The sequence below is a fragment of the Lissotriton helveticus genome, chromosome 4_1 (genome assembly GCF_964261635.1).
Source record: "Lissotriton helveticus chromosome 4_1, aLisHel1.1, whole genome shotgun sequence".
Taxonomy (NCBI): Eukaryota; Metazoa; Chordata; class Amphibia; order Caudata; family Salamandridae; genus Lissotriton; species Lissotriton helveticus.
The window spans coordinates 436,769,689-436,796,464 of record NC_136063.1 but is presented as its reverse complement, the minus strand read 5'-3'; the positions used below and the strand labels follow the sequence as shown (position 1 = coordinate 436,796,464).

Below are 26,776 nucleotides of genomic sequence, written 5' to 3'. Positions count from 1 at the left end.
CTAGAGGACACCCTTGACGCGTTCCACAGGTCACCTGAATAGGAGGTGAGAGGTGCCGGCCTATTCTGACCCGGGTGGGGAGGTCGGTATATAACAATTTGATATATGCCAAGAGTTGAGGCCCCAACCCCACCCACTGCAGAACTGCAAATAAATACTGCCACGCTAAGGTGTCAAAAGCCTTTTCTAGGACCAGTATAAGGCACGCAGTGTGCGGGAACTGGCCCCCCACACTGTCCTGGACACGAAACAACAGACATATATTCTCGGAGGTGTTCCTCCCAGGCACGAAGCCACACTGGTCCGGGTGTACTAGGTAGGTGAGCACCCGGTGACTCTATCTGCAAGGACCTTTCCGAATGTTTTGCAATCTGCAGTTAGCAGGGTGATAGGTTGATACGGTGACCTAAGCAAAGGATCCCAATCTAGTTTAGGGAAAGTCACAAGTATTGATTCCCGCATGGTCTTAGGGAGTGTTCTCATGTCTAACGCTGCCTTGTAGCCTATGTCTAACTGTGGCGCTAGTTCCTGGGAGATTGTATTGTAATATTCTATGGGGAATCCGTCATGGCCGGGGGCTTTGTTTTTGGCTAGATGATGGATCGCGTGTTTGATCTCTGCTGTTGTGAGTTGTTCGTCTAGGGAGGACTGGTCCTCTTCCGTCATCTGAGTTATAGTTATGGATTGTAAAATGTTGTGAATGTGTTCCTCTCTGTCCGGAATCTGCTCCATGTACAGGTCCCTATAGTAAATGAAGTTATACATTAAAAGGTGATATAATATACCCCAGTGCTCTTCTCTGTGAGAGCCAGTCTTGCTACAGTGAAATTTACTTTGGATATTTTTCACTGCGAGGACACATGCCCTGCATTTAAAAACGATGCATCCTTCCCTATGGGCATCTAGGGCCTATCTTAGGTAACCCCAGGTGGAGACCTCTGCTCCGCCCGCGGAGTGTGTGGAGATTTGCCTTCTCCGCGTAGAACGCAGAGAAGGCAAATCTCGGCACACTCTGCGGCGGATCGGTGCTGGCCAACCCCCTCCTCGATCCCATTATAAAAATTAATTAAATATTATTTTTGAAAAATGTAAAAACACTTACCTGGCATGCGGTGTCCCCGGGCTGCCCTTCTCCTCTTCTTCGTCCTATCGGCAAATGCACATGCGCTCTCATGTGCAGTTCTCCCAAGGATAAGCGAGACGGAGAAGAAGAGGAGGAGGGCAGCCCGGGGCGCTGCATGCAGGTAAGTGGTTTTAAATGTCTTTTTTAATAATGTTTAATTACTTTTTATAATGGAGGTGGAGGCGGGTGGCGGAGCGGAGTTTGCTTTCAACTTCATGGACCTCCGCGTAGCCCCGCTATGCACACTACACCCGGGGTTAATCTTAGGGATGTCTTATAGGTATTAGAAATGAAGGATTAGGTCTAGTAAAGGTATTGTTTGCCAGGTCGATATTTTTTCTTTTTAAACTGCATACTGGCTGCTAGGACAGGCCTGAAGAAATGCTTTGTACAGTCACTGTAGTATTATCACAATGTGTTCTTTGGTCCACTAGTGACATTTCACTTACAGCTAAAGGTGGGCAGAGTTAACGTAGTTGAACTACATGGAATTCCGTGTAGCTGCCAAAAAACTCAGTGGAAATCCGCGTAGTTCCGCTCCACCCTACACTCACTTCGCAACCTTCTGCGTTGCTTCTGGGAATGGCGACTGCTACCCGCGTCGTGATCTTGGGCCAGTCAGCTCCCATTGTTTGCAGTGGCACCTGAGGGCTCTGGGCATTCCCTCCCGCTATGCACAGGAGGACAAAAAGCACACTGCTTATCTGCTTCCTGCTCCATTTCCGGTGCCCCTGCATGATGACCTCACTTCTGCCAAGTGCCCCTTAAAGGAAAAAAAAGGAGGGTCAAGTGTTTCACGCTGGGTTCACTTCCTTGCAGCAATGTTTCCTCACTAAATTGACTAAATATTGATTGAAACTGTAATTTTTTTAAACATAAATGTTGTTTTTCAATCAATGATTTCCTTGCGATTAGTGACTCTACAATGACAAATGTGACTGTCTAATGCATTCTCCCCCTTTTTTCACAAATTCTTTTTCTATAACTTGTTTTTTAATAGTTTTATTGATTAGTGTATGTAGTGTATAGGTATCTCGACAGCGAGCTACTTCCTATTCAGGCGATCAAAAAAAGAAAAACTGAACATCCTTCTTTCTCTCTTGTCATGTGACTGAGGGGTCTTTTTAGATTTGTATGTCCTCGCAATACGAAAATTTGATTGCATGGTTTTTCCACATATTTATTGCTACAACAAATGTAATGTTTTTAGAAGTAAAAGTGAAGATTTATGATATCAAGGCGTTATCTTGGTGATCCTGGTTTTATAACTGGATGGCTGAATAGTAACATTGTATATTAAGTGTTGGTATGTTTATAAATCCAAAGGGAAAATTCTTATTTGACTTATAGTGACTTCCTTGTTAAGCCAGAGAGTCTGAGTGTTGGAGCGGTGTGTCCCGTGTCCTACATTCTGAGTAACTTAAATGTCTATATACGCTGACAGAAACGTTGCAAGAGGGCGGCCGCTCGAGCCTGGACAACAGCATTGGGGAACTTCGAAGACACATATATTCCCAGAAAACTGTAAGCATCGTAGAAAAGTGTGTTGTGGTTGTGGGAGGTCGGGTGGGGACATCCTTCAGTCTCTGTTGTTGAATAGAATGTTTTATTTAAGTACTTACGCTCATGTGAGGATGTCATCAGTGATGTAATCAGTGATGTTATTTGAGATGTCATTGGAGATGTCATCAGTGACGTCAAGGATTAAGCCATGAGTGATGTAATATGTGAGGTCATAGGCAGTGCATTTTGGGGGCATTAGTTATAGTTAGCTCAGGTAACTATAACTGCTGGCTTATACTGGTTTTGTTAGAAACCAACAAAGGAGCGTCAAACACTAGTTCAAGGGATGACTACCAGTGAAAGCAACAAGAAGCCATTACACTGTTGTTTGAAAAAGAAAAAACCATAAAAGGTTTTTATTAAAAGCCCTCACTCACCGACCTGGTCAGTGACATGCTTCATCATCGGGCCCCACCAGGAATGGCCTAGTGACATCCCGGTGTGCTTCAATGCCAGTGTTACTGCGGAGCTGGTTTTGTGATTGTGCAGTGAAAAATTTAAAATGGCCAATTTGTTCGAAAAAATCTTTTATTAATTTCGCCAAATGGTCAAATAAAAAATGTGAAGGATAACGGACACAAATTAAAGGTCCCTTGTTACCCCAAGTGGAAAAACGGTCAACATGTTTCAGCCTATGTGATAGGGTCTATCAGGCATTAGTCAGGACCAGGTGAATGTGAAAATATTTACAGTGCTGTGTGTAAAGCCTCGGTGGTATGGACGCGCTAAGGCCCACCCAACCAAAGGACTGTTATGTTAAAGATACAAAAATTATGTATTTGATTCCATTAGGATTGGAACCGAGTTTATTCTGTTTGTGGTGCAAAACATATAAAACAGAACAAGATACAAACAACAAGAAAAAGAGAACGACAAAAAGTTAAGATGGCATCCTCATCAGTACATAGCAAATTGCCAATATACTATGTGAGAAGTGCTTCAATGGAAGTTGCTCGTGGTGGAACCAGTGTGCGTGTAGCCACGATGTCCTCTATGTACACATTACTTTTCTTTGAAGAATAGGTGCACTCTTACAAAGACTTCATGCTGTCAGTGAATTATAATTATTGGTCGTGCGGAGGCCTCTGAATGAGGAACTCAATATTATGTCATATATCTAAGGGCGAAAAAGGAGTGATAGACGCAAGCCTGCGTCTACGAACCAACCACCCACACACAACTATGGTGTCTGGATACACGTAAACAAACGGTGATAGCTGTTAAGCAAGTCACTCTCATGCATGTGAGAATTTGGGGCAAACAAAGGGGCCGTAATCCTTACAAAAGTGCTTAGTTTCGGCACTCCATAGGTCACAGGAGGGGGGTGATAGCTATTCGGCACACCCTATGCAAAGAAACATGGAAAGAAAGTAATTAAGAAATGAATCCGCATTTCCTACCGATATGTGGCATTGCTGGATCGCAAGGCACGGTATACTCACGCCCTGGAAGCTAGGCACCCGCTCGGTACCTATCGTTTCCTCTTTTACCGGACCCCGAAGATCATATGCTGGAGGGGTAGGTCCGATATAAATAGAAGCAATCAAGTTAATCGCCATTGTTGACAGAGCCGCCAGCAGCCGGCACTCCAGAGAGGACTTACGTGATTGGGCAGGGAGTGCTCACGTGGTTGACAGTGGTCCAACCACAGCGCGCCTAGTTAACCAATAGCAATTTTGTTTAGTTAACATGCGCGTCAGAGTAAACCAATCATGAAAATTAAACGGTTGTTATGGAAATCAGACGAACACACAAACAAACACTGACAGAATTTAAAACGGAATATCGCAGTATGATATCAGTGAGTAGAAGAAAGACCCACTCAGCTCACTTAGAGTAAGACCCTTGTAATATGCTAAAGGTATTGTCAGATATTAACAAGGCCTACGCGCCTTGCCAAGGGTCAGCTATGCTCAGAGAGACATACATCAATAGATGTTATGATGTACTGAGGATGCAGTTTACAGTAGTTAAAAGAACGCTTTTGTCTGGAAGGTCGTATTGTATATGAAAAAGGTGGTGGCTGCGGGATAATGCAAAGGAAAAAAGAGGAAAAACAGCAACAGTATTTTGTGGAAAAAGTCATCTATTTAGTACAGAGCTCCACGGAATATTGTCGTTGAGACCGTTTTTGTGGGTGCCCAAACGATAGACCCATCTTTGTTCTTTCTCATAGAGGATCCTCTGAGTATTCTTGTTGGATTCTATCTGTTCGATGATATTCCACCACAAATCATTTGTCGTATGATTTTGCTGTAAAAAATGTTCACTCAATTTTGTCGTAATACGACCACACCTGATGTTACTGCGGTGCTCGCAGATCCTCTGTTTAACTTTGCTAGTTCTCATCCCCACGTGACGAAGAAGACAAGGACAGGTAATTAAGTACACCACATTTGTGGAGTTACAATTTGTGTGTGCTTTCTGTATCCAAGTCTTGCCTGGTTCCAGGTTGAGTGTCTTAGTATGAGTAGTTAAGTGACAGACACTACAACTAGAGCAGGGATAATGTCCTGATACTCTTGGCAGTCCCCACACTTCTGTTACCGATCTGATGCCACTTTCAGTCGTTGTTATAGGGCGAGTATTGACCAAACTATCTCGCAAACTGCGTCCTTTTTTAAAAGAAAAAAGTGGTTTCTCCCACTTTTTGTTGTTACTATTGAGTATGCCCCAATGCTTTTGAATACTCTTTTTCACTATATCTGAGGCAGTGCTATATGTAGTAACACATGTAAAGGGGATATCTCCCAGAGGTTGTATGGTATCCTCCAAAAGCACTTGCCTCAGCTGATTTTTAGCCCTTTTGAAACCTTTCGACAGAATGCGCCTTGGGTAGCCTCGGTTTGTCAATTTTTGTGTCAGATGCATTGATTGTGCTTTAAAATCTTCTAATTCTGTACAATTGCGCCTCAAGCGGATGTATTGCCCGTAAGGGAGGTTTTCACGCAATGCTCGGGGGTGAAAACTTGTGAAGTGAGTCAAGCAAATTGTTTCTAGCAGTCGTCTTGTAATGGGTTTTGGTTGAGAACGACCCATTCTTTTTAGAGATAATTACATCTAGAAATACTACCTCCTCCTTATCCACTGTATGTGTAAACTTTAAGTTGCTATCCAGCGTATTGATCCAGCTTAAAAAAGACACCAGAGATTCATCGGTCCCTTGCCACACCAGTAGAACATAGTCAATATACCTCCTCCATAAACCTATGGAGGAGAGATATGGATTGGTGGAACTCTGGATGTTCTTCTGTTCGAAGGCATGTACGTACATTCCAGCTATGCTCGGAGCAAAGGTACTCCCCATTGAGGTACTGGTACACTGCAGAAATAAGCTGCCTTTGTACTCAAAAAAGTTTTTCTTCAATGCTAAGGTAGCACATTACATTATGAAATCTCTCGGAGTGTTGTACTCCCATAGCGTGTCATTTAAAGCCTCTCCCAGGACTTGGATGGTATCGTCCTGGGGAATGCTTGTGTAGAGACTTTCTATGTCAAGGGTGACCAGTGTAGTGTTGGTCAGGTCACACTGCAAAGCATTGAGAAGATTCAGCAGACTTTTAGTGTCCCTCGAGTACGTTGGTGTTTTCTGAACCAGGGGTTTAAGAAAAAAATCACAGAAACGTGATCAGGGCTCCAAAAGTGACCCTATCCCCGAAACTATAGGGCGACCAGGTGGCGGTGTTTTTCCCTTGTGAATTTTCAGGAGTATATAGAAATAAGGTATAGTCCCGTCACTGTCCGTCAAAAAAGAGGCTTCATTTCTAGAGATGTGACCATTTGATTCTGCATCCTCCGCCAATTCCATGATCATGTGTCTTAGATCCGCTGAAGGATCTACGGTTAGTGGGAGGTAGTTTTTTCTGTCATCCAGCAGTCTCTTGCATTCAAGTTCATAGTCTTTCGTGTCCATGACAACTACTGCGCCCCCTTTATCTGCTGGTGTTATAGTTAGGAGCGAGTTGTTACGTAGCTTGTCAATGGCTTCGAACTCGTCTCCCGTCATATTTTTGAAGGTGTTAGGAGTCTCCAAGTTCTCTATGTCATTAAAAACAGCCTGCTCAAATGTAGTAATTTCCACAGGTACGGTATAAGGTGGTGTATTAAAGGACGACTTCACCCGTAGTGAAGTGTCCCCTCTCGTGCCTTCTTGTGTCTGGTCTTCTTTTCCCTCAAAGAAAGCTTTTAATTTCAGCTTCCTAAAAAAGTTTGAGAGTTCACAATGGAGTCGGAATTTGTCTAAACGGGCTGCAGGAACGAAGCCTAAGCCCTTCTCTAGGACAGAGGTCTCGTCCTTTGTCAGAGTTGTAGTAGACAAATTTACAATCAAACTCCCAGACTGCTGGGGCCCGCTACGGGTTCCCTGCTCCTGGTGTGATTCACCACTGGGTCGTCTTGTTGCCAGTGTACTTGTGATTGCCCTTTTCTTCTCCCTCTTCCCCTTCCGACTCTCCCTAAAAAAGGCGGGCCGTGGGGGTTTGTTTGGTAGAATTGATTAGGGACAAAAGGCGGATTCCAACCCATTGGCATCAATGGCTGATGTTGATATTGCATTGGGTACATTCCTCCGGGCTCCTGGTTGGGGTAACTGGGCCATATTGGTTGCTGCAAGAAGGGACGTGATCTCCCTCTCCCGCCTCTCTGATTTTTCTTATAGCTACCAGTGCTGGATCCGCTACTGATTGAAGAATTATCATCCGAACTCCCCATGTTGGAACTGGGTTTGTTCGTTGTTGTGTAATCCGGCTCGGAATATGGGTATACTCTTGCGAAAGAGAATTTTTTCAAGTCTTTCTGGAATTGCGAAATTTTCGATTAAGTTAGACTGTCTTTATACTCATTAATGTCCCTATTTATATCATCTAACCGTTTTTTATAACCGGTCAAAGTTGTTTTGAAGTAGGATTCGGTTTGCGTGATCTCCACCATGATGGCTTCCGATAGTCTTACAGCCGTCTTTATGATAAGAACGAGCCAGTCGCGTGTGCAATGCCACGCGATCATGGCCCATTCTTTTCTAAAGAGTGCATCCTCCAGAAAAATCCTTGGCGCATTAGTAACTAGAAGACCCTTGGGGGGTTTTGTACAGAGGAAATCTGAGCCTAACTATAGCATTCCTGTAACCTTTGGCTTTTTCAGTGAATTTCTAAGGTTTTTCAAAATCTATTTCCTAACTATAACGTCCATGTAACCTTTGGTTTTTTTAAGTGAATTTCTATGGTTTTTAAACTGGTAGTCGCATTTGCAGAGTGGTGGAGAAACTGGACGGGCCTCTGACCAGCTCTCAGTAATCCCACTGTAAGGGACTTACTGGAGGTAACAGGAGGGCTTGTTGGCCCCCAAGATTACTTAGCATCCAAAGGGACTACATTCCCTAACCAGTATTGTGCCAGGAGGCGCGTTTGCAGAGTGTTGGGAAAGGGGGCATGGCCACACACCAATCGTGCACTGTGGAACTTCCTGGAGGTAGCAGGAGGAATAGTTGACCCCAAGGGCCCTCTGGAGCCAAGGGGACTTCCTTCCCCATTCAGCAGTACAGCAGGAGGTGCGTTTGTACAGTGGTGGAGAAATGTGCCATGGCCTTCAAAGTCGTCTCACCAATCCCGCTGTGTGAGTCTTACTGGAGGTAAAAGGAGGGGTAGTTGGCTCCCTAGGACCTTCTGGAGCCAAGGGGACTTCATCCCCCTACCAGTAGTGTGCCAGGAGGTGCATTTGCAGAGTGTTAGAGAAAGGGGGCATGGCCTCCGAAGTCCTCCCAGTAATCATATAGTATGTGACTTACTGGAGGTAACAGAAGGACTTGTTGGCCCCCAAGGATACTCTGGAGCTAAGGAGACTTCATCCCCCAACCAATATTACACCAGTAGGTGCATTTGTAGAGTAGTGGAGAAAGGGCGCGTGGCCTCTAAAATCCTCTCAGCAATCAGGCTGTGTGGGACTTACTGGAGGTAACATGAGGGCTTTTGGCCCCCATGGACCCTCAGCTTCCAAGGGGACTTCATCCCCCAACCAGTTGTGTGCCAGGAGGAGTGTTTGCAGAGTGGTGGAGAAAAGAGGCAGGGTTTCAGGCAACTTATCCTGGGTCAGATGTTTAAAAATGTTTTAATTTTATTATGGAAGGGGTGCTGCGAGGCCCCCTTTCCAGGCGGATTTCAACCCTGGGGAACTAGTCTAGTCTAGTCTGGACATTTGTATTGCGCACATATCACGTCCAAAGGAGTCTCATGGTGCATGCAGACAGTCCTGAGAAGGAGGTGAGCCATAGAATAGATTTTGCAGAAAAGCCAGGTTTTCAATTTTTTTCGAAAGTTCATATATTCAACGATAGTACGGAGACTCAGAGGTAGTTTGTTCCAGAGGGATGGTGCCATAAAAGAAAAGGCGCAACCACCATTTCTGGCAGTTTGAGCTCTGAAAGGCGTGAGCAGTAACTTAGTGCTCGATTCTCAACTGCCTGCCAGGCGTATATCATGTAAGTTTTTGGGTCCAATATTTTGGTCCCCGTCCATACAAGTATTTGTGAACCAGACATAAGGTCTTAAAAGTAATCCTTTTTTTTGCAGGGAGCCAGTGTAAGATTTTCAGACAAGGCAATGAAGGAGATCTTCGGGGCAGGCCTAAGACCAGACGAGCAGCCGTGTTCTGTAAAACCTGCAGTTTCCTGATATGGCACTCGTTTATGGCAAGGAGTAGTGAATTGCCATAATCTAGTCTGTTTACAATCAGGCCCTGAACCAGAATTTGACGTGCTTCAGCTGGTATCCATTTAAAGACCCTGCGTAGACTATGCATAATTCCGAAACAGGTGCCCACAGTATGGTTAACTTGGTCCTTCATGGATAACTTGTTATCCATGCGGAAACCTAAGTTGCGGACAGATTCCTTTGGGACAGGACACTCCCCCAGTTCAGAAGGCCACCAGTCCATGGTCCAGTACTCACTCGCTCTCCCAAATAACATGACCTCAGACTTACTGCCATTTAGCTGAAGGTGGTTTTGGCCCATCCAGTTTTTTACCTCTACCATACAATTTCTAAAACGCCTTTTTGTCTCATTTGCGTCAGGGCCAAGTGTTACCAGTATTTGCGTATCATCGGCGTACGACAGTACGTCAAAGCCGAATGCTCTGATCACTTTGGCCAGGGGGGCCATGTAAACATTAAAGAGCGAGGGGCTCAAAATAGAGCCCTGAGGCACACCTCTTATGACAGGCCGAGTACTGGCCAAGGTTTTATCAACTTGTATTGTAGTCGTCCGGTTGGCCAAGTAGCTGACAAACCATCTCAATACCTGCCCTCTGACACCATACTCCCACAGCTTTCTAATCAAGATCTGATGGGAGATGGTGTCAAAGGCGGCAGACAGATCTAAAAGGACAAGAATAGAAGATTGACGTTTGTCCAAGGCAAGCCTAATATTGTCAGCAACCTCGATCAGTGCTGTTTCCGTGCTATGGGCAGCACTGAAACCAAACTGTGATGGATCAAGTAGGTCATTAGTCTCCAAGTAGTTAACCCATCCCTAGGTGCCTGGCTTACTTCTAATAGGGGAGAGGGGCTGAGCTGTCGCCCTCCCCAGGCTGATTTTGGCCTCAGGGACCCCATGCCCTGGGGCCTAGCCATTTAGAGATGGGAAGGGAGGCTGCCTGGCCCCCTACCCAGGCTGAATTTGGTCCCAGGAACCCCATCCCCTGGGGCCTGCCCACTTGTTGTGGTTGACCTCAGGGCACCCATTCTACACTGGGACTGCCGGGGGCCTGAAGGCCCCCATGGTCCCTGCTGGCTTCCTGCCTTCTGCAGGAGCCGGATTTGATTCCAGACATAGGGAGCTGCTGGAAAAGCAGTTCCCAGTGTCTGAAAACAATTCTGCTCTACTTCCAGCAAGCAAGAGCATTTTCAATGCTCTCACTTGCTGGAAGCAGAGAGTATGCTGTGGCTTGGTGGGAGCTACCGCCAAGCCATAGCAAACAGCTATGTACTGGGGAGGCACCCTGGGACATAGGAGGAGCTGATCCTGGGTTGGTGGTGGTTCCCAGGGCCATCTATCCTTTCTTGTTGTAGGGCCTGCCCCGGGGAGGTGACGGCCCCTGGGGCTGAGATTAGCCCAGGAGGGGGCTGTGCACCCCTCCTCCCATTTTTTGCAAAAGAAGTTGGCCCGGGGGAGGTGGTGGTCCCCGAGGCCTGTGGGGTCCTTGAGGGTCCCCATTACAAATTCATTATGGCCCCGGGGATATGGTGGTCCCCAGGGCCCATGGGGTCTGAGAAGCCCCCCATTTAAAGGCATAAGACCCGGGGGTGGTGGCCCCTAGGACACGGGGGGTTTCGAGAGGCCCCCCTCATTAATCAACAAACAAGCCCCGTGGAGGTGGTGGTCCCCGAGGCATTAATAAGCCCCTGGAGGGGGCACGTGCGCTCCTCCTTTATTTTGAAAATGCCCCTGGGACCTGGTCCACCCAGGGGCCAGTTACTAAAAAAAGCACTGGAGCCCGTAATTCTTTTTTCTAGCGAATTATCAGTCTTTTTTTATTTTTTAAATGTTTTTCTGGCCTATCGGGGTCCCTCTGGGAACCCAGGACAAACTTTATGGGGTCAGGGTATTCCTACCCTGCGCTGCACAATTTTTGGGGGACTCAGTTGAAGCTGAGTCCCAAGATGGCTGCAGACACTTCCTGGTTGAAGTGTTGGCAGCCTATCAGAGCTCTGCATTTCCCTGCATGAGCTCGACTTTTTTCGTGAAATGATTGCGACTACAAATATCACTAACCTTTTTTTTTTCTCAACAACTACTGAATGGATTTACACCAAATAACTGAAATTGTGATCTATGTAAGCACATATAACTTTCTACCTAATTTGGTGTAATTCCATCCAGTGCTTTGGGCTGTAGGCGTGTTGACAGGTTGACCGGGCAGTTAGAGGCCCGGCATTAAGCGCCGGCAGTATGGTGAACATGAACACCTAGTGCTACACTTGCAGCAAAACCAAAGCCCCTGCTGCAGACTGCAGAGCCCGTTCAATTAATTTATCTCCTCAAACTTGTTGAAGGCACTACGCAGTCAACGCCATCTACTATTCATAGGTTTGAGATTGAAAGTGGCACTTTGCATCCCCCTGGTTGGTGTTGCTTCGCTGAAAAGGGCGTATGTATTGTTCAGGTTCACTACGCTGGGCAGAAATTCAAAATATGCTAATAATAAACTGAATTAGGGGTGGCAGAGCAATAGTCTGTTCATCTGTGGAACTCCCTGGAATTTGGCGGAGTTTTTCGGGACGCGGTGTGTAACTCCACAAGCTCTGCTCAGCCCTAATTTTTTTTTATATGTAATAGCAACAACTGTTATGTTATGTTATGTTATTAGTGCTTCTAAAGCGCAACATTCATCCCTGCGGGATATCACGACGCTGAGATTGAACAGTAAACTGTGAGCAATTACCAGAGGCTAAAGTTTATTCTATTTTAGGGAACAGTGCAGTTTTTAATTTTTTCCTAAAAGTGGGATAACATTCGGTAAGCCTTAGATCTATTGACAGATCATTCCAAAGGTTGGCGGCTAGGTGCGAAAAAGCGCGTCCGCCCATTCTGGCTCGTTTTACTCGTGTAGTGACTGCTTTGGCTGTGGCTTGTGAACGTAAGTTCCGAGCCGGTGCATAAAACTTGATTCTATTCTGCAGGATATTAGGGCCAGTTATATGCAGAGTTTTGTGAGCAATGCATAGCATTTTAAAAGATGCTCTTTGCCTCATGGGAAGCCAGTGTAACACTCTCAAGCAGTTCTTAGCAGAATCATATATTTTTTTGTTACAGACCGCTTTTGATGCCGCATTCTGGACAAGTTGTAATTTCGTAAATAGATAATCTGCCATACCAACAAACAGCGAGTTACCATAGTCCAGCCTACTTATCAGTAATTATTTACAACAAGGGGTGGTGAGGGACAGAGTCTCTGAATTAAGCAGAATACTCTCACCCAGTCAAAAGATCAGTGCTAGATCCAACACCGTTTTTTAGCTCATTGCACCATCCCAGTTTCAGAACCTGGCTGTATGCAAATTAGTCTGTTCCTGTCCCAGTGCATGATGGGAACAGGGCAAACCAAACTACAAAAGCCAATTCTTACACTGGGAAGGAAACAAGCTTCCGGGGACCGGTTTCTGGCATTACAGCCGTCTTCGGCCCGGCTTGCTTGAATCCTGATGGTGCAATGAGCAAGGGACTCATGTCTGAGTATACCCTTCCACGCTTAGGGTGGACAAAATTATTTACAACAAGGGGTGGTGAGGGACAGAGTCTCTGAATTAAGCAGAATACTCTCACCCAGTCAAGAGATCAGGGCTAGATCCAACACCGTTTTTTAGCTCATTGCACCATCCCAGTTTCAGAACCTGGCTGTATGCAAATTAGTCTGTTCCTGTCCCAGTGCATGATGGGAACAGGGCAAACCAAACTACAAAAGCCAATTCTTACACTGGGAAGGAAACAAGCTTCCGGGACCGGTTTCTGGCATTACAGCCGTCTTCGGCCCGGCTTGCTTGAATCCTGATGGTGCAATGAGCAAGGGACTCATGTCTGAGTATACCCTTCCACGCTTAGGGTGGACAAAATTATTTACAACAAGGGGTGGTGAGGGACAGAGTCTCTGAATTAAGCAGAATACTCTCACCCAGTCAAGAGATCAGGGCTAGATCCAACACCGTTTTTTAACTCATTGCACCATCCCAGTTTCAGAACCTGGCTGTATGCAAATTAGTCTGTTCCTGTCCCAGTGCATGATGGGAACAGGGCAAACCAAACTACAAAAGCCAATTCTTACACTGGGAAGGAAACAAGCTTCCGGGGACCGGTTTCTGGCATTTCAGGCGTCTTCGGCCCGGCTTGCTTGAATCCTGATGGTGCAATGAGCAAGGGACTCACGTCTGAGTATACCCTTCCACGCTTAGGGTGGACAAAATAATTTACAACAAGGGGTGGTGAGGGACAGAGTCTCTGAATTAAGCAGAATACTCTCACCCAGTCAAGAGATCAGGGCTAGATCCAACACCGTTTTTTAGCTCATTGCACCATCCCAGTTTCAGAACCTGGCTGTATGCAAATTAGTCTGTTCCTGTCCCAGTGCATGATGGGAACAGGGCAAACCAAACTACAAAAGCCAATTCTTACACTGGGAAGGAAACAAGCTTCCGGGAACCGGTTTCTGGCATTACAGCCGTCTTCGGCCCGGCTTGCTTGAATCCTGATGGTGCAATGAGCAAGGGACTCATGTCTGAGTATACCCTTCCACGCTTAGGGTGGACAAAATTATTTACAACAAGGGGTGGTGAGGGACAGAGTCTCTGAATTAAGCAGAATACTCTCACCCAGTCAAGAGATCAGGGCTAGATCCAACACCGTTTTTTAGCTCATTGCACCATCCCAGTTTCAGAACCTGGCTGTATGCAAATTAGTCTGTTCCTGTCCCAGTGCATGATGGGAACAGGGCAAACCAAACTACAAAAGCCAATTCTTACACTGGGAAGGAAACAAGCTTCCGGGGACCGGTTTCTGGTATTACAGCCGTCTTCGGCCCGGCTTGCTTGAATCCTGATGGTGCAATGAGCAAGGGACTCACATCTGAGTATACCCTTCCACGCTTAGGGTGGACAAAATAATTTACAACAAGGGGTGGTGATGTCCACCCTAAGCGTGGAAGGGTATACTCAGACATGAGTCCCTTGCTCATTGCACCATCAGGATTCAAGCAAGCCGGGCCGAAGACGGCTGTAATACCAGAAACCGGTCCCCGGAAGCTTGTTTCCTTCCCAGTGTAAGAATTGGCTTTTGTAGTTTGGTTTGCCCTGTTCCCATCATGCACTGGGACAGGAACAGACTAATTTGCATACAGCCAGGTTCTGAAACTGGGATGGTGCAATGAGCTAAAAAACGGTGTTGGATCTAGCCCTGATCTCTTGACTGGGTGAGAGTATTCTGCTTAATTCAGAGACTCTGTCCCTCACCACCCCTTGTTGTAAATAATTTTGTCCACCCTAAGCGTGGAAGGGTATACTCAGACATGAGTCCCTTGCTCATTGCACCATCAGGATTCAAGCAAGCCGGGCCGAAGACGGCTGTAATGCCAGAAACCGGTTCCCGGAAGCTTGTTTCCTTCCCAGGGTAAGAATTGGCTTTTGTAGTTTGGTTTGCCCTGTTCCCATCATGCACTGGGACAGGAACAGACTAATTTGCATACAGCCAGGTTCTGAAACTGGGATGGTGCAATGAGCTAAAAAACGGTGTTGGATCTAGCCCTGATCTCTTGACTGGGTGAGAGTATTCTGCTTAATTCAGAGACTCTGTCCCTCACCACCCCTTGTTGTAAATTATTTTGTCCACCCTAAGCGTGGAAGGGTATACTCAGACGTGAGTCCCTTGCTCATTGCACCATCAGGATTCAAGCAAGCCGGGCCGAAGACGCCTGAAATGGCAGAAACCGGTCCCCGGAAGCTTGTTTCCTTCCCAGTGTAAGAATTGGCTTTTGTAGTTTGGTTTGCCCTGTTCCCATCATGCACTGGGACAGGAACAGACTAATTTGCATACAGCCAGGTTCTGAAACTGGGATGGTGCAATGAGCTAAAAAACGGTGTTGGATCTAGCCCTGATCTCTTGACTGGGTGAGAGTATTCTGCTTAATTCAGAGACTCTGTCCCTCACCACCCCTTGTTGTAAATAATTTTGTCCACCCTAAGCGTGGAAGGGTATACTCAGACATGAGTCCCTTGCTCATTGCACCATCAGGATTCAAGCAAGCCGGGCCGAAGACGGCTGTAATGCCAGAAACCGGTCCCCGGAAGCTTGTTTCCTTCCCAGTGTAAGAATTGGCTTTTGTAGTTTGGTTTGCCCTGTTCCCATCATGCACTGGGACAGGAACAGACTAATTTGCATACAGCCAGGTTCTGAAACTGGGATGGTGCAATGAGTTAAAAAACGGTGTTGGATCTAGCCCTGATCTCTTGACTGGGTGAGAGTATTCTGCTTAATTCAGAGACTCTGTCCCTCACCACCCCTTGTTGTAAATAATTTTGTCCACCCTAAGCGTGGAAGGGTATACTCAGACATGAGTCCCTTGCTCATTGCACCATCAGGATTCAAGCAAGCCGGGCCGAAGACGGCTGTAATGCCAGAAACCGGTCCCGGAAGCTTGTTTCCTTCCCAGTGTAAGAATTGGCTTTTGTAGTTTGGTTTGCCCTGTTCCCATCATGCACTGGGACAGGAACAGACTAATTTGCATACAGCCAGGTTCTGAAACTGGGATGGTGCAATGAGCTAAAAAACGGTGTTGGATCTAGCCCTGATCTCTTGACTGGGTGAGAGTATTCTGCTTAATTCAGAGACTCTGTCCCTCACCACCCCTTGTTGTAAATAATTTTGTCCACCCTAAGCGTGGAAGGGTATACTCAGACATGAGTCCCTTGCTCATTGCACCATCAGGATTCAAGCAAGCCGGGCCGAAGACGGCTGTAATGCCAGAAACCGGTCCCCGGAAGCTTGTTTCCTTCCCAGTGTAAGAATTGGCTTTTGTAGTTTGGTTTGCCCTGTTCCCATCATGCACTGGGACAGGAACAGACTAATTTGCATACAGCCAGGTTCTGAAACTGGGATGGTGCAATGAGCTAAAAAACGGTGTTGGATCTAGCCCTGATCTCTTGACTGGGTGAGAGTATTCTGCTTAATTCAGAGACTCTGTCCCTCACCACCCCTTGTTGTAAATTACTTATCAGTAATGACTTGACTAAGATCCGTCTGCAATCAATAGGAATCCATGGAAAACGCGTTTAAGCATTTTTAATATAGCAAAGCCTTTGCCACATATTGTGGTGACATGATGTTTCATAGACAGAGTAGTGTCCATATGAATTCCCACGTTTCTAGCAGTCAGGGTTGGGTTAGGTGGAGTGCCTAGAGTATTAGGCCACCAGGTATTATCCCAGAGCTGTTGGGATCCGCCAAACAGGAGGATTTCTGATTTGTCGGCGTTTAATTTCAAATAGTGGCTATGCATCCAATTAGATAGCTCTGACAGACAGTTATGCAGCCTATTTTTGGCGTCCTCTTCGCCATTGAGGGTTACCATCAGTTGTGTATCATCTGCGTATGAGCAAATATTGATACCCCATTTTTTGCCAATAGACGCAAGAGAGGATACATAAACATTAAATAATGTCAGGCTTAATGCTGCCCCCTGTGGCACCCCGTATTTGATCTTCCGAGGGGTGGAGGTAAAATTACCTAAACAGATAGATTGAGATCTGTCCAATAGAAAAGATTCCAGCCAATTCAGGGCTTTGTCTTGTATACCTTTAGCGGCCAGCATTTTTATTAAAAGATTGTGGGATACGGTATCAAACGCCGCTGATAAATCTAGTAATATCAGGGCAACTGTTTTTCCTTTATCAATCTGGGTCCGAATATCGTCCATCACGGCAAGGAGCGTTGTCTCAGTACTATTGTTAGATCTAAAGCCAGTTTGAGAGACGTCCAGCAGATTGTTGCTTTCCAAAAAATTTGAGAGCTGTTTAGTTACTAATTTTTCCAAAACCTTTGATAGGTATGGCAGCTGTGAGATGGGGCGATAGTTAGCCGGGTCGTTTATATCCGCACCGGCTTTTTTTAATAGTGGTATAACTACTGCATTTTTCCAGACTTTTGGAAATTCAGCTTGATCCAGAGACAAATTGAGAGCTTTCGTTACTGCTGGACAAATTACGGGCGTAAGTTGAGAGAAAATGTGATGTGGACATACGTCCCATGGGGATCCTGATTTGATTTCTAGCATTGCCTTGCTAACTTCTTCTTCAGAGAAAGGGCCGAAAGTAGAACAACTAGCCAGCAGAGTGGTGTCTGCGTAATACTCTGCTTGATCCTGGTTATTGTTTAAAAAGGAAGCATAAATGTTATCTATTTTTTCGCAAAAAAAATTACTAATTTTAGTGCAGTTCTCCTGTGAGGGAGTCAGATTTGAAGTGAGGCTAGGGGGGGTACAGAGTTCTTTTACTATTTTAAAAAGTTCCTTAGAGGAGTTTCTATTATCTAGTATTCTTTGCGAAAAGTAATCTTTTTTTGCTTTCCTTATAGCTGTGTTGTACATTTTCAGCTCGTTTTTGTAAGCAAGTCTGTCTTCAGGAATTTTACTTAATCTCCATTTATGTTCCAATGTGGTACATTTTCTTTTAGCAACATTTAGATCTGGACCATACCATTTCTCTGACATTTTTCGTCTGGGTCGATCTTTTACGCAGGGCGTTGAACAATGATCCAACGCTTTCCCAATATTATCTAGCAGCTGATGGATTTCTTGCTCACTAGAAGTTCCTGGGATGGTATTATGATGAAAATATTTTTGGAATTTCTCCACAGAAACTTTTTTCCAGCATCTCATAATATTTGTGGACTGAACAGTTGGGTCTTGTATTCTTTGTGGCCAAGGTGAAATTGAATTCAATCCTATGATGATCAGTCCAAGTCAAGGGTTTTATGTCTGTAATAGTAATGTTTGCTATGTTAGTAAAGATAAGATCTAACATATGTCCAGCTCTATGTGTGGGGTATGCTATTTTCTGTGTAAGTTGCATGATTTCCATATCGGCTGCCAGATGTTTAGTTAATGGATTATCGTGCAAATCGTAATGGACATTGAAGTCACCTAAGACTAAGATGTTTTTATGTTTAAGACAAACAGGGAGGATTTGTTCAAGGAGTTGGGTACTAAAATCAATCGTGCTCCCCGGAGGGTTATAAATGATTGCGCCACCCAGCATCACCTGAGTATTTATGGAAATAGAGAAGATTAAGACTTCATGTTTACCCACTTGAGTGGCTGCTTCTTGGTGACAAGAAAAAGTGTCTCTAAATATCATAGCCACCCCACCTCCCCTCTTATTTGATCGATTCAAGTTTACAATTTTATACCCCACGGGGAGTGCTGCAGCAATGTCAGGGGTATTATGCTTACCAAGCCAAGTCTCCGTGAGAAAAGCAAAATCTGGTTTGATCTCCTGTAACATATCCCATATTTCTATGGAATGTTTAGGAAGAGACCTTGCATTAACGTAAATGCAGGAGAAATTGATAGTAGGGGCTTTTTCAAATGTTGGACGGTCTATATAATTACCATCCCATCTGCAATTCCGGCAGCCAAAGGGGTCCATGGTGTTTAAGGGTCCTACTTTAGCGCATTGGGAATGGTCCAGTGGAGTAGTTGTGTTAAGATTAAACAGTTCCCCACGAGAGTATACCAGTGCAGACATACCAGATTTGTCGATAGTTGGAGAAGCAGGGGTTGTGGCCCCTGGTCCCGGCCTGTCGCGGACGGGCGCAGACGGGCTCGCCTTTGGAGAGCCTTCGGCGTGCCGCCGGCGTGCCCGCTGCGCTCGTCCGCTGCGCTTCCTGGGGAAGGGGACCATTTATATCATCGAGGGCGGGAGGGGCCGAGCACTAGTCTGCTCACCCCTGATCCTCACCTAAGATGGCGGATGGTGGTTACCGGGGGTTACCGGGTAAGGCAAAGCAAATGCAAGACCGCGGGTCAATGCCCGATAATACAAACAATTGTTGCGCAAATTATAAAGTACAAAATAATAACGAGGGTCTTTTGTTAAGATGGCGAAGTGAGTGCCACAAGATATTCGCACAAGTGCAGTTTTAAAATCACAGTATACACTTGCCTAATCACGCACACCAGGTCCCGGCTTTCCGCCTCAAGACCTCACTCATGCACACTGTCAATCGTGAGCTGGTAGCGTTTCTGGGATATTTATGTCATCGAGGGCGGGAGGGGCCGAGCACTAGTCTGCTCACCCCTGATCCTCACCTAAGATGGCGGATGGTGGTTACCGGGGGTTACCGGGTAAGGCAAAGCAAATGCAAGACCGCGGGTCAATGCCCGATAATACAAACAATTGTTGCGCAAATTATAAAGTACAAAATAATAACAAGGGTCTTTTGTTAAAATGGCGAAGTGAGTGCCACAAGATATTCGCACAAGTGCAGTTTTAAAATCACAGTATACACTTGCCTAATCACGCACACCAGGTCCCGGCTTTCCGCCTCAAGACCTCACTCATGCACACTGTCAATGATGTGCTGGTAGCGTTTCTGGGATTTTTATGTCATCGAGGGCGGGAGGGGCCGAGCACTAGTCTGCTCACCCCTGATCCTCACCTAAGATGGCGGATGGTGGTTACCGGGGGTTACCGGGTAAGGCAAAGCAAATGCAAGACCGCGGGTAAATGCCCGATAATACAAACAATTGTTGCGCAAATTATAAAGTACAAAATAATAACGAGGGTCTTTTGTTAAAATGGCGAAGTGAGTGCCACAAGATATTCGCACAAGTGCAGTTTTAAAATCACAGTATACACTTGCCTAATCACGCACACCAGGTCCCGGCTTTCCGCCTCAAGACCTCACTCATGCACACTGTCAATCGTCAATGTTGTCATATTTCGTTTGAGTTCTAATGTTCTACCATCCACCACCTCCCTGAGCAAGCGTTGGACTGCTTCACCTCATTACCTTGAGGGTCAAGTGCTTGAGGGGTGACCAGTGTTGTATAAAACAGTAAGGCAAAGCCCAAGGATGGAAAAGGTTCTCATTGATACAATCTGTGTTCAGTAACCCTCGACTGCCATGGCGCTTCTCAAAAAATTCTCACAGCCATCATCTGAGGGAGAGATGAAAATTCATTGTCTTTGCATATTCAACCCTCATTACTGATATCACCACTGTTAAGTGTGAAGTTTTGTCTCCATGCCCGTACAGACATCAACACTGGGGGGAGATAGCTCTATCTCATTGTTCAATTCTTAGCTTCTCTCTCTTTTTCTACATGTATCACCACTGATTGGAGGGAGTATAATCACTATGCCCAGTGGTGGCTGATAATTAACGGGGTTGACAGGTCAGAAGGGGAGGGGGCTGGAAAAAAAATCAACTTACCTTTGGGCTGGTTGCCGCTTCTCGATCCCCAACACAGGAAGAAGGAGGCAGGAAGCTCCCAGGCTCCCCTTGCCAATCATGACGCTGCTGTCACCATGACAGTAGCAACGTGATTGGTCTGAGTGCCGTGGTTCGGGCTCAGACTGGGACTAGAAGCCTGTGCATGATCTCCACCCAGACTGTAAAATACAGCCCAGTGGAAAACATGCAAATTGCGCATGACTGTTTGGCTGGCCCAAGACGGCCGGCCAAACCTTCATGCACACTTAAGAGAGTGTCCACCCACCTTCCTGTGACAGCCCAACTCGCTCCAGCTGAGCCAGCTCAGAAAAATAAAATGATAATAACTTTGTTATTATTATTTTATTGTTTCCTTTCGAACTGCTCACAGAGCAACGCTCCTCCGCCTTAGCGGAAGAGCCACCCTTGTCCAGGCCAGTGAATCTTTGGCTTCCCTTTTCTGGATGGGTGAATTAATTTTCAACCTATTCATCCGGTGGACTCACAAGTATCACCTCTGGCTTCTGTTTTAATTTGCCCATTCAATCATTGCAGATATTCCCCCTGAGGGAAGGGGAGAGGAGTTCTAGGAGTAAGTTTATTTATTCCAGGGCCTCTCTCCCTACAGATTCACCAGCGGGTGCCAAAGTGTCCTGCTCGAAGCCCATTCAATCTTCAGTCTCACCTTAAAGGATCATCCCTGGGGAAAGACAGGGAGTGCATTCTTTAGCTATTCAACTCTTGCAGCCTCTATACAAATATCATTAATGGAGTTGAGGAGTTGTATTTCAATGCCAAGTCAGTCCAAGTCCTCTCTCTCCACAGATATCACTAGAGGGGGAGAAGAGAAGCCTGTCTCCATTCCCATGCAATCCTTGTCCTCCGTGCATTTAAAGGGAACATCTCCGGGGGAAGAGGAGAAAGGATTCTCTTTGCTTATTCAACCCTTGATGCCTCTTTAGAAATATCAGACCAGGGGCAAGGGATTGTTCTCCATACCCATTCAATCCCTGGCATATCTTTACAAGGATCACCTCTGGAGGATAGTCAAAATAATTCTCTTTATTTATTTAACCCTGCGCCTCTCTTTACAGATATCACCGCTGGATGGATGGGAGTTCTACCTTAATGCCCATTTAAATGTTTCAACTTACTGCCTTGTAGCCAGCACTGAAATCTCACAGGTAAGGCCTCGATATTTGATATAGGGCTGAGTCTATGATTGTGCATATTTCAAATGTTGTCACAAGTATTGAATAAAGACGACAACTGGGCAACTTTGTGAAATTGCAAATTCACACGCAATTTACCCATCACATTGATCACTTCAATCTGCTTGACAAATTTCAATAGGGCTTTCGATCAGGTGTACAGTACCGAATGCGCCATGACTCGCATAATAGATGACGCCTTAAAAATACTGGACCAAAACAAAGCTTGTCTACTAATCCTACTGGACCTATCCTCTGTTTTCGATACCGTCAAACATGACAGTCTTTTAGATCTCCTGAAACATAGAATAGGGCTATCAGGATCGGTTCTCAATTGGTTTACTTCCTTCCTTCAAAACCGAACACAAAGTTTCAAGACCAATCAATCTTTGTTCAAACCTACACCTGTCACTTTAGGAGTACCCCAAGGTTCCTCCCGCTCCTCGACACTCTTCAACTTGTTCATGGAACCACTCACAGAGCTTCTCAACTCTGCAAAGGTCCGATATCACATGTACGTAGATGACACACAACTCTACGTTAAGGTACACTCACTAGAGGACATCAAGTCCCTCAACTCTAAGCTCCTAAAAACACAAACATGGCTGGCAAACAACCATTTCAAATTAAACACCTTAAAAACAGAATTCCTCTTAATAGCGCCACCCAACCAAACAACCACCATCGTGGAATGGATGAAGCACCTAGCCGCACTTGACGGCCAACCGCTTATGATCAATTAGGCCAAATCGCTAGGTATAACTCTGGACAATAAGCTAAATATGTTGAAACACATCAGTGCAGCAACAAAATGAGCAACTTTCCAAATCAACACTCTAAGAAGACTGAAACCTTTCATACCTGCAAATGACTTTAAACAGGCAGTCCAAACTCTAGTAATCCCAGAGTGGAATATGGGAGTGTGGCTCTCTGCGGCCTTCCCAGAGCAACGACAGCCCCACTAAGAGCCTCAATTAATGCAGCCGCCAGACTGATCACAATTGATCACAGATTCCAAAAGAAACTGTCACATCTCCCCGGACTTGTGTGCCCTTAACTGGCTATCCTTTGAGGCCAGAATCCATTTGAAAATCGCCTGTATGACACACAAGGCATTACACCACAAAACACCACAATACCTTGCAGAAAAACGAGTACTATCGGGCGGCGACAGAACAAACAGGAGTTCATATAGCCTTCTTTTGAAACCACAACACTTAAAAAAAAAGAAAACGTACAACCGCTCCTTCTCAGGAATGGCCCCTAGGATTTGGAATGCCTTACCCCCAAAAGCAAGACAGAACCTTCACGCGGCATCCTTTAAAAAGGAAGTTAAATCGATTCTACTTACAAAATTCACTTGATCTATCTGATGCAGGATGGTAGATCTGTGCTATGTTGGAACAGTTACCATTTGTTTGACTTATAAGCAACATTACTTTAGTTTGTATATGCCTATGTCTCCCCTGCCTATTATCCCCTTTTTCCTGTATTATGTTGTAAAGCGCTCTGATACCCGCAAGGGTCTGGTCCGTGCTATATAAAACCTTCAAACTAAAAAAAATAACAAAATCTTAGCCCAACTCCTCCTTCGGGTGAACTTTTACTAGCAAAGAGCACAAATGTGTTCCTGGAGGTTCTATCTTCAAAATGTTTCAGTTGAGGGACAATCCTCGTGCAAAAATAGACTGTGGATTTTTTTCATATTGCAAAACTTACATTTTGCAGACGTTTTCACCAGCATTATATAAAACTGTTAACTTCACAAAATCACAAAATACCCTTCCAAAAAAATGACTGAAGAAAAGTTTGAGAAAAATTGCAAATCCCTAGGCAGTCCTATCAAGAGAGCTTTGGTCCTATGAAAGGCTTGTTGAGCTGTGGCCGTTAAACTAGCTCATTGGGTTAATGGACTTGCTTATGTGTATTCTGCAGTATGCATGTGACTCTGAGAGGCCAGTTGATGAGTGTAAACTGCATGTAAAGTCAAGGTCTTCCACCAGGACAGTAGTGGTGAGAACAGGGTTGGCAGGCGCAGCCGGTACACGATGAAGATTAGGGCAGTGGGTGGGGCGGGGCAGGGACAGCGAAGGGCGGGGGGAGTCGACAGATGACGGGATAGGAAAAATGAAATAAGTAAATAGATAAAAACACTTACCTTGCGCTTGTCGCATCGCAAAGTATGTGATTTTATTTATTTATTTATTTATTTTCTTGTCATCTGTCGACTTCCCTCCTCTGCCTCCCCCCCACAACTCTTACCTGTACCGGCCGCACCTAAGGGTTGGTCATATGTCAGGCAAGCAAGTCCGTGATCCTGAAGGACAAGTGTGACTGAGCAGGGAAGTCACAAATCCATCTATTGTTTCTTAAAAGCCATTTTGTTTGAGGAACAATTTGTCACATTTCAATTTAGTGCTTCTGGAAGGGCTGGTTAGGTTGGGGATTCAGGCGCATGTCAGATTTGTACCTATGCAAGGGAGTGTGTTAATTAGTTACATATCAGGACAGTGACTCTGAAAGGGTTGTAGGAATAGGGCAGTGACACACATCAGGTTTCAGAAAGTTATCTAGGGCAAGTACATCAGGTCAGTGCCTCCGAAAAGTCAGAGATAGGGCAGTGACAATCAATTGTCAAACTATTGCCTCGGAAAATCCAGGTGGGCTGGCACACAATCAGCCACATAGCAGGCAGATCACAATGTAATACTACAGGTAGCTGCTGTTTGCTTTTCTTTGTCTTTTTAACAAATACAGTACTTTATAGGACTCCTTCTTATGAGGGCTTGTGATTAATTATACCTAATCTTCAAAGAGTTCTCAGCTGCCAAAAAGCTTCAGGCTTGGCTTTTAACCAACAGCATTTTGCAAATTGGAAATTCTGAGGCCGTACCAACAGTGTTAAAACAAAAATACAGGTTCCATGCCACACTGACCCCCAAGCCACTCTGCGAGGAACTAGGTGAGGTCTTCCTCTCATTGGCTGACTCATGGCAAGGTTAGCCAATGAGAGGAGAAAATATGATCTTTCATGCAGCCTTTCGTCCATGAAGCCTCCAGCAATCTCTGAGGCCTTCTCCCCTACCCGCTGTCACTGTTGTGGGTTTATGGAATGTTGGGTGAAAGAGTGCATGTATGTGTGTATGTATGAATGTATGTGTGTTTGTGCATTCTATGAATGGGTGTGTGCATGAGTATGTGCTTGTGAATAGTGGGTGTACATGCATGTGCTTGTAACTAGATGGGTATGAGTGAGTGCACATGTGCATAGGTGGGTGTGAGTATGTGTGTGCCCTTGTAAGTGAATGACTGAGTGTGCGCTTGTGTACCCGCCCACTGCTCATCCACATTAAAGGCCACCATTGGGAACATGCCTGTTGCCTCACGTTTTCCTTTATTTTTACACTTTTTAGTATCCAGTGTGATGGTGCCTTCGTTTTGAGTGTGCACCATCACACCATACATGGTGAACTTGTTTGCCTGATAACCAGGGGTGCTGGGGGTGATAGCTTTGTAAATGATGCTGCTAGTTTTGAAGATGGCGCAGACCGGCAAGGGGAGCCAATAGAGTTCCATCAGGATGGGGGTGATGTGATTATATTTCTTCAGCCCCGGGATGATATATGCTGGAGAATGTAGGATGCCATTAAGGGGTGCCATTGGGGCACTCCTTAGTGTGGCACCCTTTACTATGCCAAGGTGCTACCACTATCGTGAATCAAGACTACAAGGGCATGAACATCTCATCCAATGACCGTCAGACTGCAGCAAGCAGGAGCACTAATATTGTATGGATTTGACCACACATGTACCACCGCAACTGTTCAGTGGGGGGCAGGGACTAGACACATCTGCCTGCTACAATTAATTGTCAATTCAGACTAGAGCCACTTTGAAACTTAAACTCAAGAGACCTTCCATGAGACCATTACATTCTTTAAAAAAATCAAAGTAACAGACCCAAGACTGTGGCGTCCGACAACCTTCTACTTCCCAATCAGACAATTGTAACCGGGACATGAACTTCAAGACACAGTGCAGGGGAATAAAGCACTTCTTTAAACAAGAGTGGGAGGGCGTTTCAGTAGGCACAGACCCGACCGTAACTGATTACAGCAGAATTATTTCGGGGGCAAAAAGGAGGGAGGGGTTTACAGGCAAAAATAAGGGCTGTCCTGGCCGCCCCCACAGCTGTGCTTTCCAAAGATGTATAGCTGATGGCCTTGTTGGGCATGGGCTACTGTCTGAGGGTTTCTTGTGGTAGAAACAGTTGCGGCTCTGTCATTGGAAACCAGGAAGTTACCCGACCTCCGAATGAGGTGGAAGAATAACAAGTGGTGTGTCTTGGGCATTCACCAGGTTTTTGCAGATACCTCACTTTTGGTACACTTTCAAAGACTCCCACAGATTGCGGGAAGCAATGCCTTAATGAGTTTTAAAAAAATGCAATCACGATTGTATTGCAAATATTAGTAAACAGATTGCGCTCCGAAAACAGTCTCTCATTGAGCTAAGATATGACACATATACACCATGGAGAGATTAACAGCTTTGATAGTGGGTAGGATATCTAAATGTGGAAAAGTGTGGTTACCGTTTAAAACATATGTTAAGAGAGAAACTGAGTCACTGATTTCCCCCACTGTGATACCAGAGACCTTGTGAATCTCCTCACTTGAAGGAATATCAACTGGTGAAAGTGAAGAAGGAAATGTGGTGATGGGCTTATAGAGGAATACATTGAGTGGTTAGATGAATACTTTTTAAGCTATATAGCCTCTTGGCTTGTAGCTCCCACTCTTCCACATTGTATGTGTTTTGTTTTTACTGGTCCGCGGAACTCGTTATGATCATCAAATGATATGCTTTGCATAACATGACACCATTATGTTGTTATACCTTGCCCTGGGTT

General features: G+C 45.4%; 1 protein-coding gene across 2 annotated transcripts in view; it reads left to right on the top strand.

Annotated features, from left to right (window-relative positions):
• The window catches only part of LOC144828642 (uncharacterized), a 281,177-nt gene that overhangs the window by 223,712 nt on the left and 30,689 nt on the right, over positions 1 to 26,776 (top strand). For both annotated transcript variants that reach the window (XR_013610500.1, XM_078687003.1), the window contains exon 3: positions 21,748 to 21,837. Coding sequence is in view for 1 of the 2 variants with exons in the window: in XM_078687003.1 (XP_078543129.1) it covers positions 21,748 to 21,837 (90 nt within the window). In the remaining variant the exon portion in view is untranslated. The remainder of the gene's footprint in view (positions 1 to 21,747; positions 21,838 to 26,776) is intronic.